Below are 18,614 nucleotides of genomic sequence, written 5' to 3'. Positions count from 1 at the left end.
CCGCAGGGCTGTGTTTGAGACATGGGCCGAGGCTTCTGCCTCCCTCACGGAAGTAATCAATATCTCGGGGTTCCCGGACAGCGCTGGGGGATGCGAGCGCCTCTGTGGCCCTGACAGTGACTTAACCCTCCCACATATCAGAGCCTCCTTCCCTGCCAAGTTGCCTGAGCCCCTCCGCCCCTCCCCAACCCCTGTCTCGCTGAGACGCGGGAAAACTACAACTCCCAGGATGCATCGCCCCGAGACCTGTACTCCGCGGATCAGGTGGCTCGGGTCAGGTGACTTCTGGCCCAGCCCCACAGTAAGTCAAGCCGGCCGCGGGGGAGCGGGTGCAGTCTGAGGAGGCGCCTGCATCCCGTCTGGTCGGTCCCCTGAGCCTAGAGGACCTCAGGTGAGCGCCGACGCGGCCCCGACAAGCCTCCCGGCCTTGTTTCCCAGGCGCCCTAAGGCCCAGAGACTGGCACAGCCGGTCAGTTGGGCAGCCTGCCGCACATCCAGCCTCCCTCAGCCGCGCCAGGGTTCCTTCCTCGGCCACCAGTCCCGGCCTCGCGGCACCGGACACACAGCTCCCGGGTTGAGGGGCTCGGGTGGTAGTGAGTGGAGGCGGGGGACACCAGGCTGCCGAGGTGGTGTGGGAGGCTCTATTCCAGTGCAGGTTAGCGCCTCTTCCCCGCCATCTGCCTAGCTGCCGCCTGAATCTGAGTCGCAGAGTTTGCAGATTGCTTTGCGCAGGGGCGACACTGAAGACCTCGTCAGGAACTCCTTTTGGGGTGCTGAGCGCCGGGCAGGACGAGACCCGGCCCCGCCCTCCGGGGCTTTCAGGCTGGAGGAAGGGAGGAGTACTGGGAGGCTACTGGGCCCTGCCTTTTTCAACAATATTGAGTAAAGTTACAACCTAGATTTTGTGAGAGCTTGTTAAGTGCCCTCGGCAACAGTTTTATTTACTTTACATCATTGTTTCTCAACCTTTTTTTTCTTACTAACGCCTTCCCCTTGACATTTTAATACCGCTGATAAAAGGACCGCAAATCGTGCTTAACGCTTCTTTTCATTTAAGTCCGATAATTTAGTTCCCATTGTCCCTGTTTTCACTTTAGGAAATTGGAGCTTGAGGAGGTTAAGTAGCACCCCAGAGTCACACAACTAATAAATCCGCAGCTCAGATTCAAACCTGTGCAGTCACTTCAGGGCACACATTCCTTGCCACTATCTGTGTTACTTCTCTGAGAGAAGATCCAGGGAGTTCCAGTTTGTGAAACAGATGACAGGGTTAACCGCTACCTGACCAAGTGGAGCTGCCACAGGAGACCCCTGACCCCAGGTTGTCCCTCGGAGGGAATTGGGAGTGGGAGCCTTCTTGAGACAGGTGGCATCTGAGTGAGGCCTAAAATATAGAACTTAGGAAGAACAGCATGCCAGACAGAGCCCATTGTGGTGAAATTCTCTATTTCTACCTCGTAGCATTCACAAGACACTAGTTTTTGTCTATAATTATTAACCTGATCTTTATCGAACATTTTAATCGACCACATATCTCTCAGGTTCTTTGTATCTTTCTTGAAGTCTTTCCCCCAAGGTGTGTCAGCCTCTGGGACCAGGGAACTTTTGCTGTTCAAGAGTTTGAGTTTCTCTGTCTACATTCCAATCCTGCGGAATGAGAAAGGAGCCGGTTAGGCCTGATTCTGCATCTGAGTTCTCAAGGAAAACCCAGGTTCTGCCCTGGGGAACAGATTGAATCCTGAGCTTGAGGACATCAGCAAGTGTGAAGAGCAGAGAGTGGCGAGAATGAGAGGGGGTTGTTCCACATACACAGGAGAGCAATTTCCCGCAGGTCAGGGTACAGAAAGCAGAGGGGCAGAGAGCACAGGGACACAGTGTCAAGGGCAAGACCCCCAGAGGAGACCAGAGAGTGTGGTGATGGTTTCTGGCAGGTGGGAAATCTCCTGAGATAAAACCCAATGATCGGGGGAGCTGCAGCTGGCAGAGAGGCCCCTGGAGGAGATGGGGGGCAGTGGAGGTCAGGTGGGCTGAAGCCATCAGGGAGACTTTTTCAAGGGAGGGAAGCATCAGGAGGGTTCTTGAGGCCTTTTGGGAAAACAGAAACCAGAGTGAGAGCAGGGATGTTCCCACACAGACCTCTCCTAGCTCTCCAACAGGAATCCCCAGCGGCTGTTAGAGGTGGCGGGGCAGAGCACTGTACACTGAAGCAGCATGTAGAAACCAAGTTACAGGGAGATTTATGCTGATCTACCCCATCTTGGCCCTTGGTTCACCTGTCGTGAATGGGGGTTATAGGTACGCAGCATCCCGTCTCCTTCACTTAACCAATGAGCTGCTCCAGGGCTGATCCGGGGCTTGTCCCACACTGGGTCCCCTTTGTGAAGGATCCCTGCCAGTCCCAGAGAAGTGACACTTGTCAAATGAAGAAGTCCTAATCAAGGGTCAGTTGGTGGCGTTAACCCATAGATGCTTATCCCAGGACAGGAAATGCAGTTAATTTCCTTGAGGTTTATAGGTTCACAAAGTCACATATCTGACCACAGTTTTAATATCTTCTGAAAAAAAGAACCCCCAGCCAATAAGGCTGTGTTCTTTCTTTCTCTTTACTGGGTTGCACAAATCAGTCGAAGAGGGAAAAATTCAGCATTTGTCCACTTCCTCAGCGTGGGACCTTACACAACCCCCTTAGCCTCTCTGAGCCCTTTTCCCCACATGTCAAAGAAAGATAAGTCCTCCCTGGGATCCCCTTCTCCAAGCTGGTGATGCAAAGCCCGTGAGGTCACAGGTGTGAAGCGAAAGTCCTTTATGAACTGTCTGTGCCGTGGTTCCAGGTGGCTCACTGTCCACTTGTTGCTGAGCTGATCCAACTTGAACCTGAACTTCTCTTGCTGTTTTTCTTCCTAGTTGATTGAAATCGAGGAACATGATAAGGAGGTGGCTGGTTATTTTTATCCTTTTTCCCCTGAAGCTCGTGGAGAAATGTGGTAAGTTTAGAAATGAGTTATCAATTGTGTAAAGAGGGAAATGGAGTAAGTAGCCTGACTTGTTTGCATCCAAAGGTTTAGGACCACCCAGACTGCATGTGTCTGCCTGCCCGGTGGGTAGGTGGCCACCCAGGTAGTGGAGCAGAGTGAGGTCTGGAGTCCAGGAGTTTTACAAGGAGCTAGATGGGTCCAGAAATAATTGGCCTTCTGCCCCGGCGTCCCTATTACCTTTCTGTGTCGCCAATGTCAAACGGTGGAGCTGTGAAAATCTGGGATAATATCTGTAGAGAAGAGCTTGTATTCCTGCTCTGTGGACCTCATAGAGGGAGTTATGGGTCCTGGGAGTTGCCGCAGAAGCAGGTGAGGTGGCCACCTGGTTGCACCTGGTTCTGCCAAGCACAGACACCTGAGGAGCCTGGCCGGCCTCCCCTGGTATGATGAGAACGCTCTTCCCTTAGACAGGGACTGAGGAACAGGGTGCAGCAGCATTAGGGGCCTCACAGAATTCGGGCTGGTTGTTGGAAAACACATCAGGGTTTGTGCATCGTTGTGAGGCTTGACCTTCAGAGCAGGGCCCTTAAAGGCCTGTATCATTCCATCAGTTCTCCACCACCCAAACATTGCTGAAATTCCTTCCATGAAAAGCTGTGTAGAGCCTCCAAGGACACCAGGCCCATTATTTTGATCATCTGGCTGTTGTCAAAAATCAGATACATCTTGGGAATTCCCTGGTGGTCCAGTCCCTGGTGCTCTAGCGCTTCGCCCTTTCACTGCTGAGGGCCCGGGTTCAATTCCCGGTCCAGGAACTAAGATCCCACAAGCCGCAGAGCGCAGCCAAAAAAAAAAATCAAACACATCTTAAAAACTCCAACTAAAGTTTCCAAATTAACCTTGTACAAACTATGCAAACCCCTGCCAAAGCTTCCCTAGAGCCACGCACAGTGATTGCACTGCTTCAATTATTTGGCCTCTTGAGTCTCTGAGAAAACACTGGTCATCTGATCAGCTTTTTCAGGTTTGTTAAACAATCAGTCATGTCACTTTGCAGTCATACCTTGCAGGTAAGCAATTTCCGAGAAAGAAACGGTTTCTTCCAAGAAAGAAAGAACACCACGGAGCCCAGTGTTCTTCAGTAGGGATGCCAGAGCCCCACTCCAGACCTGCTGGATCATATTCTCTGGGACTAAGGCCCAAAAGTGTGCACATGCGCCTTGGCTGGCTTTAAATAAAGCTCCATTAGTCATGCTAATACATTGCCCTAGGGAAGAAGAACAGATCCAGCTGCTACCACTCGATTATACATACAGAGGGCTGACTTAGGCCCAGAGAGGGTAGAAGTCTCTCCCAAAGTCACACAGCTAACAAAGTAACAGGGATGGGACCCAAATAGGAAGGACCCGTGCTCCATTGTATCACTTTGCCTTTTTTTCCTGAATTTCATAAAAGAATCATGGACGCCACCATAAAATCAAGTAACTGGAATTAGGTTTCTGACCTCATTCTGCTGTGCTATCTGGTCTTTGCTTTGGGGAGTGGTCATGGAGGAGCAATGATGAGATGGTTTGCCTTCAGGTTTTTGCCCCGACTTCTCTGGGTGGAATCTTGAGGTGCTGCCACCTGGTGGCAAGGACCTGAGCTCTGGACCAGGCCAGCCTAGGTTTGAATCCTGCCTCTACCATTTCTGAGCTGTGTAGGCAAGACACTTCCCCTCCTGGGATTCTCTGATTTCTTCTCTCTGAAATAGGAGTCACATTGCCAACCTCTCACTGTTGTAGTAATTAGAGAATGGGGTTCACTGTGTAGCAGAGTGGCTGGCGTGGGGTGGGGAGCACGGTGGGAAAGGTGCCAATAAGGATGAGTTTTATAAAAAGCAAAGACTCTGGGACTTCCCTGGTGGTCCAGAGGCAAAGACTCTGCACTCCCAATGTAGGGGGCCTGGGTTCAATCCCCGGTCAGGGAATTAGATCCCACATGCATGAGGCAACTAAAAGATCCTGCATGCCGCAACGAAGACCAATAAATAAATAAAATATTAAAAAACAACAACAACAAAGACTCTCCTTGGGGGAGCCTTCTGGTAGTCTCATCAAGACTCGTCTGGTTATTCAGATGTGGTGTCCAGAGACTCCTGCCCCGAGGCAAACTTTAAAATGTGCTTCCCCAGGATATGATACGATGTCTGCTTCCTAACTGCCTCCCACCTTGGGCTAAAAAATGTCCTGCAGGGACAGAGCCTGCGTCTGCATCCACGCAAAGGGCCGGCTTGGAGAAGGCAACTCAGGTAGGGTCTGAGAGGTCCTGGGTTGCAGAGCCAGGCCCCATAGTGCAAGTTTCAGGCTGGCCGGTTCCCTTGGAGGAGATGAGGTTACTCTCCCGCCCACCCCCACCCCAGGTGTCCAGGCAGAGGAAGAGAAACTACCAGGGAGGAGTATTGAGGAGGGACTCAGACTGTGGAAATTGAATTAGGGAACTTTTAAGTTTTCTTCCAACCTGAGCATCTAAAATTTCAGTTTCTTCATCTTCTGCCTTTGAGGGGTCTGGGGAGAGGGAGACCTGGGCCCCACCTGTAGCTGCTACCCCCACAAGGACCATCTTCATCAAATCGGGCACCTGCTTCACCCTGTGGGCCCCCTTCCCAGCCCAGTCTAGATTCAGGATCACACCTTAGTCTGCGCGTCACCCTGCAGGCCCTCAGGTGAGGGAGGTGAGGTAGATGCGTGCCTGGGGCATTGAGCACACCTGGGGCGGCGGCGGGGGCTGCCCAGAGAACACCGGAAGAGATCAGAGAGAAGCTAACTCACTCCTCGTCTGTGGCCAAGTTGCCCTGGAGTATTTGGCCTCCTACACCTGCTTCCTCCCTCACCCGAGAGGCCTGCCTGTCTACATCCTCCTGTGTTAGCATCTTAATGCCAAGAAGAAATCTCCGATAGTGAAACAGTGTATTGTTCACCAGTCTCTCCCGAGGCCCCAGCAGAGTCAGCCTCCAGGAGGGGATCAGTGAGTGGGGGTGAGCTGGGTTTGTACAGGAGCCCAAAGGTGGTTCTTTAGAAACAGGTTAGCTGGGCCCCAGGTGTCTCCCTGAGACCACAGGAAGGGACAGGACAGGGACCGGTTCTGCAGGGCCATTTTATCTCCATGAACAGAGGAAACCCTTGTGCTTTCCATCCAGAGAGGTGGTTTAAGCCCACGTGTTCCAGTCCCAGATCGTGGCTTGAATTCCTTTGTGACCAATTTTTGGGCTCTGTGATTTCTGTTTCTGGGTGACTCCTGCAGACCCTCAGAGCTCGTCGGTGGGGGAGGAGGAAGCTACAGCATCTCCTGCTCAGGCCTGTGTCTCCCTCTGTCTCTGGCAGCAGGAAGGGAAAGAGCATAACGAGGGCATTTCCAGTCCCATCACTTACTTAGCCTCTCAGAACCTCAGAGTCTTTGCCTAGGGGGGAGGTTGTTATAAATCAGACCTCTCAAGTTCAAGTGTCAGAGGCCCTCCTCCCCATGTCTCGTGGGTCTGAGTTCTCTGACCTCATGACTCATGTCATTAATTTGGGTCGTTCCAGAGTCAACAGTCAGCTTCTCTGTTCCTCCCACCGTGAAGCTGGAGAATGGAAGCTCCACCAGTGTCAGCATCTCCCTCCCGTAAGTTTGCCCCACGGCTGGGTCAGGGCTGACCCCTGGCTCAGTCTGTTCAGATTTTAACTGTGATGCCCTTGCCTCTTCACTTTAAGACACGCCTGGGAGAGAAAGGCAGCGGCCCTGGGCTGCACACCGAGATCCCAAAGTCTCTCTCTTCCCAACCACTGAATCCTTGTTTCCGGTGGGAGGAGGATAACACATGAGCCTTTTCCCCAGCTGTGAAGAGTCCTTGCATGACTGCAGTTGATGCCAGACTTCAGAGTGCTCCTTTCCAAGCCTCTAAATACTTGAAGAGAGCCCTGAAGGTTGGGGGCAGGGAGCTGAGTCGCTCGGCAGTGCTTCTGAGATCACATCCGGCTGCATTGGGTGGACACCAGTGTGCCTCACTCCTGCTCAGCCTGGTCTGACAGTCTCTCTAGCTGCCCTCTGCTGGCTCCAGCACAAGGGTGCTGACCTAGTCCAGACTGTGCCAGAGAGCCTGCCTCCTCTCTATCCTTCCCTGCTTTGCCCAACTGTTTCCTCCCAGCCGTGAGGAGTCTGCAAGATGAAGATTTAGAACCCTGGTTTTTTTTTCTTCCTCTTTATTCTCCCTTTTCCTCTCCTCTCCTGGGAAGTCTGATCTCAGACCAAAGCTCCCTAGCAGACCTGCATCCCATCCCCAGATGCTGCCACTTCCGCACATCGAGACCTCGTAAATCTGACAAGTCACCCCCTCAGCACAGCTCTTCCCCTCTGCAGAATCCTTCAGTGGTTTCCCACCGCCTTCCAAATTAATTCCAGGCCTCTAAGCCCAGACTTGAGGATGCCACGGGCTACTCCCACTTGGACACATCTCACTGCTTCCTGGGGTCTATGCTCCCTGCTACCTATCCCCTCTCAGAAGCCTTTCCCACCAGAGTAGATGCCATGGTCCTGTCAGCCTCTGGACACCTCGTGTGGCATTTACAGCCAGTTTCCCACCTTCTTGTGTTCTCACCCGGCCTCAGGGACCCCACCTCTCAACTCCCCAGGGCCAAGCACATAGCACTGTCTCACTGCCTAATGGCTTGAGAAGTGACAGGCCCGCTGTGAAATCCAGAGGGCTGGCTGAGATCTCACAGGGTCCAACTTCTCAGCAGTAACCAGACTCTTGTCCTCCACAGGCGTCCTTTAAATGCAACCTTGGTGATCACTTTTGAAATCACATTTCGTTCAAAAAACGTTACTATCCTTGAGCTCCCTGATGAAGTAAGTAATGAATCTTAACTGATGGGTAGAAAACTACTGGATAACAAAACACATTTTAACTAAGTGCTTGTGGGAATAGGCCACCTTGTTTTTATACCGTGGGCTGCCCCTGTCCTATTATTCTAGAAATCTCTGATTTGGGCTTTGCTAGTCTCTTTGAGGAGGGATGTTTTATGCTGTGTAGGTGGAATTAGGAAGGTGATGGTAAGAAATCTCAGGCAGAAATGCTTCTGAGAATATAGAAGAAATTCTTTTTATTTATTTTTGGCTGCGTCGGGTCTTCATTGCAGCACGTGGGATCTTCATTGAGGCACGTGGGATCTTTCATTGTGGCACGTGGGCTTCTCTCTAGTTGTGGTGCACAGGTTTTCTCTTCTCTAGTTGTGGCATGCAGGTTCCAGGGCAAGTGGGCTCTGTAGTTTTGGCACGCAGGCTGTCTAGTTGTGGTGCATGAGCTCAGTAGTTGTGGCGTGTGGCTAATGCCCTGCAGCATGTGGGATTTTAGTTCCCTGACCAGGGATCGAACTCCTGTCCCCTGCATTGCAAGGCAGGTTCTTTACCTCTGGACCAGTGAGGAAGTCCCTGTAGAAGAAATTCTTAAGATGGTTTTTTAAGACCTTACTACTCAAAGAGCATCCATGAACCAGCAGCATTGTCTCTGCTTTAAAACCTTTTCTTTTCTTTTCTTTTTAATTGAAGTATAGTTGATTTACAGTGTCGTGTTAGTTTCAGGTATACAGCAAAGTGATTGTTACACATACACACATGTATATGTAGTCTTTTATGTATATATTCTTTTTCAGATTCTTTTCCCTTATAGAATATTACAAAATGGTGACTATAGTTCCCTGTGTTATACAGTAGGTCCTTGTTGGTTAGCTATTTTATATATGATAGTGTGTATATGTTAATCCCAAACTCCCCCCTAAAACCTTTTAGGAATGCCCTATCCCAGACCTACTGATTAACAATCTGCGTATAAGCAAGATTCCCCAGATGATTTGAGTCCACATTAAAGTCTACAGAGCGCCGTTCTGAGATCCTGTTGTTTGAGTGTTATTTCCAAAAGCCAGTGCCAAGGCTGTCTGGTATAGTAGTGACAGCTATTTATAGCCTTTATGCATTTATCTGTTAATACATACCCTGCTTCTACCTTACCAAGGATTTGAGCCAATTACCAATCAACTTGATTAAAAAAAAAAAAAATTGGGGAAAAAAAAAAAACCAGACAAGATAAACACCTGGACCAAATTGATAGCCGTGAGGCTCAGCATGAGGTCCTGTGTGGTTGTAGCAATGGGCTTCAGATCAGCCCTGAACCCCCTAGCAAGCAAACAGTATTGGCTCACATTCAGACAAAGAGCGTCTACCTAAAAGCACCCGAGTGAGAAGGGAGGCCTATCTCACTTTGACCACACCTTGTTAGACAGGGCCATTTCCCACAACTTCCCCCTCCTGCTCTGGGATAAGAGGCCTGCTGCAGGGTAAGAAAAGCCGTTGGTTCTACAAGCAGGTTGTGGTACTCGGCCCTCAGAGGTCTGGCTTGATCCACAGATCAAATTTAGACTCTGAGGTGTGGATGCTGATCACTTAGTTTAAGGGCCAGACATCTAAGTTAAAGATTAATCTTTTAAAAATAAGTGAAAGTGGACTTCCCTGGTGGTGCAGTAGTTAAGAATCCGCCTGCCAGTGCAGGGGACACGGGTTCAATCCCTAGGCCGAGAAGATCCCACGTGCTGCGGAGAAACTAAGCCCGTGCGCCACAACTCCTGAGCCCATGTGCCACAACTACTAAAGCCCCTGTGCCTAGAGCCCGTGCTCTGCAACAGGAGAAGCCACTGCAATAAGAAGCCCAAGCACCACAACAAAGAGTAGCCCCCACTCGCCGCAACTAGAGAAAGCCCGTGCAGCAACAAAGACCCAGTGCAGCCAATAATAAATAAATAAAATTTATTTTAAAAAATAAGTGAAAGTCAAGCATAACCTTAAGCAAAACAAAAACAAAAAAACACCACCCTGGACTGTATGATTCCTTGCATGTAAAGTACAAAAACAGACAAAGCGAATCTATGGTGTTTGAAGAGTGGTTTCCCTTAGGGATCAGCTGTGACCGAAAGGGAACAGAACATGTCACCCCGACACATCTTGGTTTCTTCATCTGCAGACAGAAAGTTAATGATGTCTCCTTGACAGGGCTGTGAGGATTAAAAGCAGTAAGCAAGTATGAAGTGTCTAGGGTTGGACCTGCCACGCAGAAAGAAAGCACTCAGAAAAAAAGATAGTGATAAAGTTTGTTGTGGACATAAAACTGCTCTAAAAAGTAAAGTTTATTAATTAAAAAAAAAAAAAGGTTGCAGCAGTTACAATTTCATTCTGCCTTGTATCAGTCAATTTCCATTTGGCCGAATTTCCTCCTACCTAGTTCCAAAAGGGACTTGGTGGCCACTTAGAAATATGCAAACAACGTTACCAGGAACATCTGCTAAAAAAAAGAACAAATGAGGATGGGAAAATAAAAGGGCCAAGAGTAGTACATGTCATGAAGATGTAGCTCACAAGACATTGGCCGCGAATTGGATCCCACGCTCTGCAGCAGCCACTATACACCATTTCAATTGTCCTGCCAAAGCCCCCTGATTTCTAGAGATAAGAGCTAAAACACAGTGTTTAGGGTCCCTGAAGAAGCCGCTGCAGTACAGTGAACCGCATCCCACGGTGCTCACAATGAGGGTGGAAGGCGGGGCTCGGAGCATCATCCAGGGAACAGAGATGAGGGGTAGGCAGATGTATGATTCCGTGAAGGTATCATCCCACTCCCCGCCACACCTGGGATTTGAGACAATCAGGAGGCAGGATTAGGAGATCAGATGTTGCAGGCTGGCCTCCAAATAATGTTTCTTGGAGCAGAGCTTTCGACGAATATTGGGCAGAAATGAGGGTGAGGATGTTCTCCCTGCCAGGGGTCTGGTGTGTGCACCTCTTCTGTTTTGTCGCTCAGCAGCCAGACTGGGCGTGGGGCAGATATCCCTCTGTGAATCTGGAAGAGCTGTCCATGGTAACGGAAGTAGAGGTAATAGCAGTCACCGGAGGGTGGCAGTGATGGTAAACGCTTCACAGCTTGCTGTGTGTCTTAAGCTTTACGGACATTAAATCATTCAGAAAACCCGGTAAGGAGGATACTCGTGTTATCCCCATTTACAGATGAGCAGACTGAGATCAGAGCTCGAATAACTTGCCCGAGATTGAATGGCTAGTGAGAGGAAGAGAGCCCTCCCACCTTCCCTCAGAGATAAGCCAGGGGAAGGCTTGAGGGCAGAGCCCTTCTGCTCAGAAAGTCGAGCACAGGTGTATGGGGGGTTCCGGCGGCCTGATTGCTCCAGCATTTCTCCCTTCTGTTAGGAAGCTCCTAGAAGGCAGGGGCCGTGTGCGACCTGTCTCCCCCTTCCCTGGTGCACGGCCTGAAGCCGGACGCTCACTGAGGTCCAGTAACTACGGAGCACTGGATCTGATTCAGTTTTCCTAACAGGTTGTGGTGCCTCCCGGAGCAACAAATTCCTCCTTTCGAGTGACATCTCAAAATGTTGGACAAGTTACCGCTTATCTGCATGGAAACCATTCCAACGAGACCAGGTAGGCCGGCCTCTGCCCGCGTGAGCCCTAAATGATGAGAAGGGAGCTGATGCCGGCATGTGGGGTTTCCTCTGGAAGCCCAGCCCCAGCTCATCCCGGTCCCCATGTTCTCTCCAGCCCAAGGATACGCTTCTCCGTGATCCACAGCAACACCATCGGCATCATAAACCAGGTGATCGGCTGGATCTACTTTGTGGCCTGGTCCGTCTCCTTCTACCCACAGATCATCACCAACTGGAGGCGGAAAAGGTAACCCGCAGAGCTTGACGTGCAGGTTCATACGGGGCTGGTAGGACGGGCATCCCGATGAGATTGTAGGCAGCCTGGGTTCCAACTCGCCCCCTACTCTTCTCTCTTCGTGTCCTTTCTTAAAAGTGGTCCAGTGTGAATGTTCTAAACACCTGCACAGGACTTGCAGTGCTGGGCATTTGGTCTCTTGCCCAGTTCAGCCCCTCCCTGTTAAAGCAACGAAATGGGACTTCTCAGGTGACGTGGAGGAGGGGCTGGGTGGGAGGAGCCCACCCAAATCTGCTGGGCTCCTGGTCCACGCTGCCCTGGAGGAATTAGCGTCAAGTTGCGCCCCAGTGCGGGAGTTAGATCCTTTGGCCTCGGAGAGGAAAGCCAGCCCGCCTTGATTTTAAAGACAAGGGCCCGGGCTTGGTGCCCCGAGAACACCAAGGCCACCAAGGCATGTGGGCCTCTGAGAGGCTGCTGAGCTGGGAGCCAGGGAGGGAGGTGCTTCCTCTCTGCAGGAGGCCTCCAGACAACCCCAGGAGGGTGGAGTTGGGCAGCTTCCGGGGTGGCATGGAGAGGGACCTGAGGACGGTGCTCTTCTCGAGGGAGCCAGGCCCTCCTGCCTGTGCGCTGGGAGCGCTGCCCCTCCAGCCCCCAGCGGCCCCCGGTCTCACCCCCTGCCCTGTTCTGTCCCCCCACCCGCCTCCCCAGTGTCGTGGGTCTGAGCTTTGACTTCGTGGCCCTGAACCTGATGGGCTTCGTGGCCTACAGCGTGTTCAACATCGGCCTCCTCTGGGTGCCCTCCATCAAGGTATCGCACTGCCCACCCCACAGCCCAGCCCAAGCCGTCCTGCGGCTTGGCTGCCCCTCACCCCCAGCTCCTCCCCACTCCCAAACAGGAGCAGTTTCTCCTCAGATACCCCAACGGCGTGAACCCGGTGGAGAGTAACGACGTCTTCTTCAGCCTGCACGCGGTCGCCCTCACCCTGGTTATCATAGTGCAGTGCTTCCTGTACGAGGTGAGCGATGACCCCGGCACCTGCCCGGGCCAGCAGCCCCCACCACCGGCTGCCCATACCTGCCGTTTTACAGAAGACATGGAAACCCCCAGGAGGGAAATGTGTCCATTCACTCACATCTGCTGGCCTATTATCCAGACCCCATGCTGGGCACAGGGCACACTCCACAAGCCCAAGCCCTCAGGCTCCCCCGGCTCTGGGGTGAGGGACACAGAGGGAGGCAGTGAGGACCCAGCAGGCTGAGAGCAGAGTGGGCGGGGAGAGCACAGGCAGCTCGTGGGCCCCACGACTTAGCCAGGGAGGAGGGGAAAGGACGGCATCAAGGAAACGGTACGGAGTTGTGGTCCATGGGATGAGTGACGTTTCCATGGCGACGGGGAAGAGGGCCAGGGTGGGGCACTCCAGCCGGGGGACAGAATCGTGAAGACCAGGGAGCTGCAAGAGGGACTGTGAGCAGACAGGGGTGGCTGGGGTGGCAGTGGAAGAAGCAGGAGAGGCCCTGGGGGATCTGGAGGGCCGGGCACGGCTGTGTTGCTAGCGGGCCATCTGATGTCTCAGGAGGAAGGACGTCATTAGTTAGTGTGCGTTTCAGGGCATCGCTGATGCCACCGTTTTCTTTCACTTCCCTGTGGGCGCACCACTTCCCTTGGGGAGTTCTCTTCCCACACACAAGGCCAGCCAGGGCTGCTTGGCCCCAATCTTCACGAACCTTCTAGGTTTTCTTACCCTTTGCCAAGAAGGTTAGATGAGGGAGGCCTGCTTTAGGGAAAGGTAAGAGTGGGGGGAGAGATTCCAGGCTCCCTCGGGTCGTGGAAGGAGCCTGGGCCAGGATGAGGTGCTTCCTGAGTGATGGGGGCCACATCTCCAGCATCCTTCACTCCTGGTGAGTTACTAGAGGGACCCAGCTCTGCAGCAGCGGGACAGGAAGCACACGGGCTCTGCCAAGTCCAAGTGGACGGGAACCAGAGACCCTGACGGATAGCGACCAGGTGTGGTGGGTGCTGGGCTCTCTGCACCCCACCCCCACCCATCCACCTCCCTCCCTCCCCCCTCCCCATCTCATCCTCAGCGAGGGAACCAGCGCGTGTCCTGGCTGGCCATCAGCTTCCTGGTGCTCTCCTGGCTCTTCACGCTCATCACCCTGATCCTGGCCGCGGTCGGTGCCACCACGTGGCTGCAGTTTCTCTTCTGCTTCTCCTACATCAAGCTGGCAGTGACGCTGGTCAAGTATTTCCCACAGGTACCTCCAGGGTCTGCCCGCCTTTTCCCACGGCCACCAGCATGAGAGGGATGAGATACAGACCCGGGACCCGGCTGCCTCGGGGCAGCTTCTGGCTGGGGTGAGAGGTGGATGGAAAGCTACAGGGAGGAGGCCAGCGAGCCCAGCAGGAAGGCGGCCTCGCGGAAAGCCAGCCACGACCACTGCCTGCTCTTCCCAGGGGCCAGGCACCCCACAGGGAGTTCGGTGGGCACTTTTCTGATTCATGCTCAGCTCTGAGAGTCAAGGGTCGTGCAGGTCACTCCTGTCTCTCTTCATCCCCACCTCTCTCTCTTTTTTTTTCTTCTTTTTTTAATTTAGTATTTTACTTATTTATTTTTGGCTATGTTGAGTCTTTGTTGCTGTGCGTGGGCTTTCTCTAGTTCTGGCGAGCAGGGGCTGCTCTTTGTTGCGGTGTGCAGGCGTCTCATTACAGTGGCTTCTCTTGTTGCAGAGCACGGGCTCTAGATGCACGGGCTTTAGTAGTTGCAGTACATGGGCTCAGTAGTTGCATTGAGAGAGCTCTAGAGCGCAGGCTCCGTAGTTGTGGAGCATAGGCTTAGTTGCTCTGTGGCATGTGGGATCTTCCCGGACCAGGGATCGAACCCATGTCCCCTGCATTGGCAGGTGGATTCTTAACCACTGCGCCACCAGGGATGTCCCAGCCCCACCTTTCTAATGACTTCAGTTCTGCCCCCTACCCTACCACCACCACCCATTACCACCAGCCAGTGACCCTGAGGAGCCACAGCAGGATACTGGGAAGATGAGGTGGGAGCGGGGAGCCCACCTTCATCCAGGGTCCTCCTTGTGCGTCCTCAGCACCTTCCCTGGAGCACTCAGACAGTCCTATTCAGAGCTGGGTCAAACACAGCTTAGAGTCAAAACAAAATGACCCAGGACAGGGTCAGGTGTAAAAGAACCGCCAACTCCAGGCTCTGCCCGTGAATCCAGAGCCTCGCGCTTAACTTGCTTCCCCAGCAGAGGAATCCCTGTGTTCTGTGGGCTCAGGAAGGAGAGTGTTTTGGCCAGAGTCAGGGCCAGGCCCCTGGAGGGCATGGAAACAGAGCCTTACCCTTAAGGATGAGCAGGACTCAGTTCTGTGAATAAGAGAGGAGGGGCCCCTCCAGGCCCGGGCAGCCTGCACAAAGGCACGGGCAGAGGAGACCTTGCTGGCGGAGCCCTGTGAAGCTAGGAAGGTGGGGCCAGGGCACTTGGGAAGGAGGCTTCAGGGTTGGAGGAAGGTCTCAGGGGAAGTGGGGCCTCAGCCCTGAATGTGGGAGGGCGTGGGCCTGGGAAACCTAGGAGGCAGGAGTGCCAGTTGGAGATGTTTGGAACCATCGAGGACTGCAGAGGTGGCAGCAGATGCAGAAGAGGGTGGGAGAGGGCATGAAGGGGACCTGACAGGTGGCTGACTGGGAGAAGACCACTGCAGAGGCCAAGCCGTCCCTCCAGGTGGTGGGAAGGGAGGTCACACAGAGAAGCCCAGAGGGCGCTTGCGTTAGAGGAAGGGTGTGGGGCACTGGCAGCAGGAAGAGGGGCCGTGTCCAAGTGGGCCCACCCACGGGACCTGGGACGCCCAAGGTGGAGGCCCCCAGGGCCCACCAGGGCTGAGGAAAGAGTTAAGTGCACTCTGCAGGTGGGGAAACTGAGGCTGGGAGAACTCAAGTAACTCTCCCAAGGTAATTAGCTCCTCCGATGGTGGAGCTAGGATTCCAAACCAGGCCATCGGACTCCCGGGCCGTGTTCATGAGCACAGCATGAAGTCCAGGCTGAGTTTGGGGAGAATCTCCACTTGAAGGTGAGAAGGACACTCAGAGTCGCTGGAAAGCCAGGGCAGGGAGGGATGCGGAAGATGAAGGGGCAGCATCCCCCCTCCCTCTGCTGGAGTTGGGAGGTGTCGGGGGAGGAGGAGAAGGGCCCTGTTTGCTGTGCACCCAGATGCGACCCCAGGACCCGCCCAGACTGTGCCCTCAGCTGAGGCTTGGCGGAGCCCAAAGGTCACTACGTTTTTGGAGCTGAGGTCCAAGCACAGGAGTGGGAGGAATGAGAGCTGCTCTTGTTCGGAGCAGCGGTCACAAGGCGCAGGAGGCGCCACCCAGCCCCCTCACCGCCCTCCGTCTGTCTGTCTGGCCCAGGCCTACATGAACTTTCGCTACAAAAGCACCGAGGGCTGGAGCATTGGCAACGTGCTTCTGGACTTCACTGGGGGCAGCTTCAGCCTCCTCCAGATGTTCCTCCAGTCCTACAACAACGGTGAGTCAGCCCGCAGGCTGCCCGCCCACCTGGCGGGACTGGAGGCACGGGGCGGGGCCAGGTTTCCCGGAAGCCACCCCTCCCCCACTGGGGACGCCTAGGCAGTCCCAGCCCCTAAGGTGAGGGTCGCCTGGGGCTTTGGCAGCTAGAGGATCTGTGGTTTCCTGGGCAGATGAGGACCCCTCACCCCCTGCAGCCCCACGTACTCCAGCTGCTTCAGGAGCTGCCAACCTAAAACTGAAACCCATCCCATCCCCTCTGGCTGTTAACAGACCAATGGACGCTGATCTTTGGAGACCCAACCAAGTTTGGCCTCGGCATCTTCTCCATCTTCTTTGATGTTGTCTTCTTCGTCCAGCACTTCTGCTTGTACAGAAAGAAACCAGGGTATGACCAGCTGAACTAGCTCCCAGGGACCCAGCAGAAACAGCCCAGGCCCTGGGCCCTGGTGAGGAAGTTGCCACCAGGAAGGCTAAGAAGTGGTCTGGAGTGCGGGGCTGGCTCCATATGGAGGAGCACTCTCTTCCTCAGGGCCAAACGCCTTAACCTTGAACCAGCCTGCCTTCGTCCAGGACTCTCCCAGCCAGGGAGGAACCTCCCTCTGGGATGGGCACCTGACTGTGTGCGGAGATGAAGGGTCAGACCGCTGGCGGCCCCTCCCAGCCTCCCCAGAGGTCTCAGCCCCTCCCGGGCCTTGCCGGCCAGGCATCTGGCCCTCCTGCATCTTGATGCTGCATCTCTATTTTCTTTAAGGCTTCGGGCAGCACACAGGGCTTCTGGCAGTCGTCCCAGGCAGGACTGAGCCCTGAGCTTGGAGCCGAAGGCCTTGCCCTAAGCAACCCGTGTTTCTGGGAGCAGCCTGAAGGACTGACTTTGCAGCCGGGAGAGCCAAGGGCGCTTTGCTGCCACTGCTGTGTTCAGAGACCGAGCAGCCAGGTGCTGTGGCCGATAGACCCAGAGGTGTTGGTGCTGGTGGTGGAGGGGCTATGCCTTTGGGGTTAGGCCTCGGGGCCCCTCCTCCGAAGGCCGCATTCTCTGAGCACTCACTGTCCTGACCCTCATTCTACGTAAATCCACTTCCACAACTGCAGTCACAGGTGGCCCAAGCCAGGCTCTGGTAAAGAAGCAGTATTTCTGAGCCTTGAGGCGCCCAACAGGTTGGTTCAGAGCTGGTCTCACATCCAACACTTTCTGGATCATCTCACTAATGACCCCTTTGGGATTTTTCAGAGGGATGTTTTAAAAGTGAGTGGCTTACTTCCTTCTGCCTCTGCCTACCTCCGCTTCCCCAGAGTCGGGCCCCACGCGAGCCCCTCCAACTGCTCCTTACCCTGAGTCTGGCGTACAGGACACACACGCACACACAACCAGTCTGTGCCTTAGAGGCCTGTTAGACCTGCTGGGTGATGAGAGTAGGTCCCCTAATTGGGAGGGCAGGCCCCCTTCCTTCACTTTCTCCAGGCCCCTACCTGAGACTCACCATTTGTGGCTGTTCAGGAGCCTCAGATAAGGACTTAAGACCACCTCACACCATCCCCATGGGCCCAATCTGGTCCCAAAGCCCCTCCCTTCCCACCCCCAGCAGCAGTCCTTCCTGTGGCAGGAGGGGAGGGGAAGGTCCCAGGATGTGCCTTGTACATGCCTTGAGCTTGTCAATCCACTCTCAGACTTGTTCACCACGAGACCAATGTAAGGGGCTTCTGGCTTTAATTAAACCTGATTCATTTCCTCTCTGCACACTGAGCATTTGCCAGATGCAGGAGGCAGGTGTGTTGGCTTCAGAACCAAGTCCTTGGGGCCTAGGGAGATGGCCTCAGTCACTCCGTGTAAGGAAACACGCAGGATTTTGAAGTTCACTGATTCCGAGATGGCTGCGTTTCATTGAGGAGGGCCTGTTGGGTGGCACAAGATGCCTGCCTGCTCAGGGCCAGGTAGGTCCCACAGGGACCCTGTCTGCACTGCCAAGGGCATGGCACTCAGGCTGTGGTTGTGAGCACGGGTTGGGATGAGGTCTTTAAGGGCACATGGGGGAAGGGTGGGGGGGAGGTCTTCCAGATCTTCCTCTAGCCAGGTGTAAGTATCAAAAAATTTAGGATCTTGTTTTTCTAAAGCAGATACTGCAGCCCACACACCTGTTTTATTTGGGCCACCCAGTGTGTGCCTGGGTACCACACTTCAGAGATGGGAGATTGCAAAAATCTGACTTGGCAATGTTAGGTGGGTCCATGAGTGGCAACCATTCCCAGAGCTGGGCCAGGCAGAGGTCCCGGTGCTCCCCAGCTCACCCCCATCTCGTCAGATCACAGGCCCCGGAAACATTTGGGGCTGCATCCCGGGCTGTGATAAACAGTGCTCTTAAGGGTCTTAGGGGGTGGA

At 53.8% G+C, this 18,614-nt stretch overlaps 1 protein-coding gene across 5 annotated transcripts; it reads left to right on the top strand.

Moving 5' to 3' along the window:
* The first annotated feature begins 125 nt into the window (after positions 1-125).
* CTNS (cystinosin, lysosomal cystine transporter) lies at positions 126-17,975 on the top strand. Of its 5 annotated transcripts, none has more exons than XR_009049935.1 (13): positions 328-391; positions 2,905-2,984; positions 5,149-5,265; positions 6,539-6,617; positions 7,757-7,841; positions 11,368-11,471; positions 11,589-11,720; positions 12,417-12,516; positions 12,605-12,724; positions 13,794-13,964; positions 15,665-15,783; positions 16,121-16,238; positions 16,511-16,530. XR_009049935.1 is itself a non-coding variant. In XM_057714745.1 (13 exons), the coding sequence occupies exons 3-13, from the start codon at positions 5,199-5,201 to the stop codon at positions 17,038-17,040; spliced, it is 1,140 nt and encodes a 379-aa protein (XP_057570728.1). In that variant the 5' UTR covers positions 331-391; positions 2,905-2,984; positions 5,149-5,198; the 3' UTR covers positions 17,041-17,975. The 5 variants fall into 5 exon arrangements, 4 of the variants coding, with proteins under 4 accessions (XP_057570729.1, XP_057570731.1, XP_057570728.1 ...); XM_057714745.1 differs by lacking the exon at positions 15,665-15,783 and adding an exon at positions 16,992-17,975 and having other exon boundaries at positions 331-391; positions 16,511-16,625; XM_057714746.1 differs by lacking the exons at positions 5,149-5,265; positions 15,665-15,783 and adding an exon at positions 16,992-17,975 and having other exon boundaries at positions 126-391; positions 16,511-16,625.
* Positions 17,976-18,614: the final 639 nt, after the last annotated feature.

Source organism: Hippopotamus amphibius, chromosome 17 (assembly GCF_030028045.1).
Source record: "Hippopotamus amphibius kiboko isolate mHipAmp2 chromosome 17, mHipAmp2.hap2, whole genome shotgun sequence".
NCBI lineage: Eukaryota > Metazoa > Chordata > Mammalia > Artiodactyla > Hippopotamidae > Hippopotamus > Hippopotamus amphibius.
The sequence above is the reverse complement of the archived record's forward strand: the minus strand, read 5'-3'. Positions and strand labels throughout refer to the sequence as shown.

Excerpts from the sequence above, each read along its gene's own strand:
- CTNS (XM_057714745.1), top strand. The coding sequence starts at position 5,199 with ATGTCCTGCAGGGACAGAGCCTGCGTCTGCATCCACGCAAAGGGCCGG. Across the intron at positions 11,472-11,588 it reads AACCATTCCAACGAGACCAG|CCCAAGGATACGCTTCTCCG; the intron begins GTAGGCCGGCCT and ends TGTTCTCTCCAG. Across the intron at positions 11,721-12,416 it reads ACCAACTGGAGGCGGAAAAG|TGTCGTGGGTCTGAGCTTTG; the intron begins GTAACCCGCAGA and ends CCGCCTCCCCAG.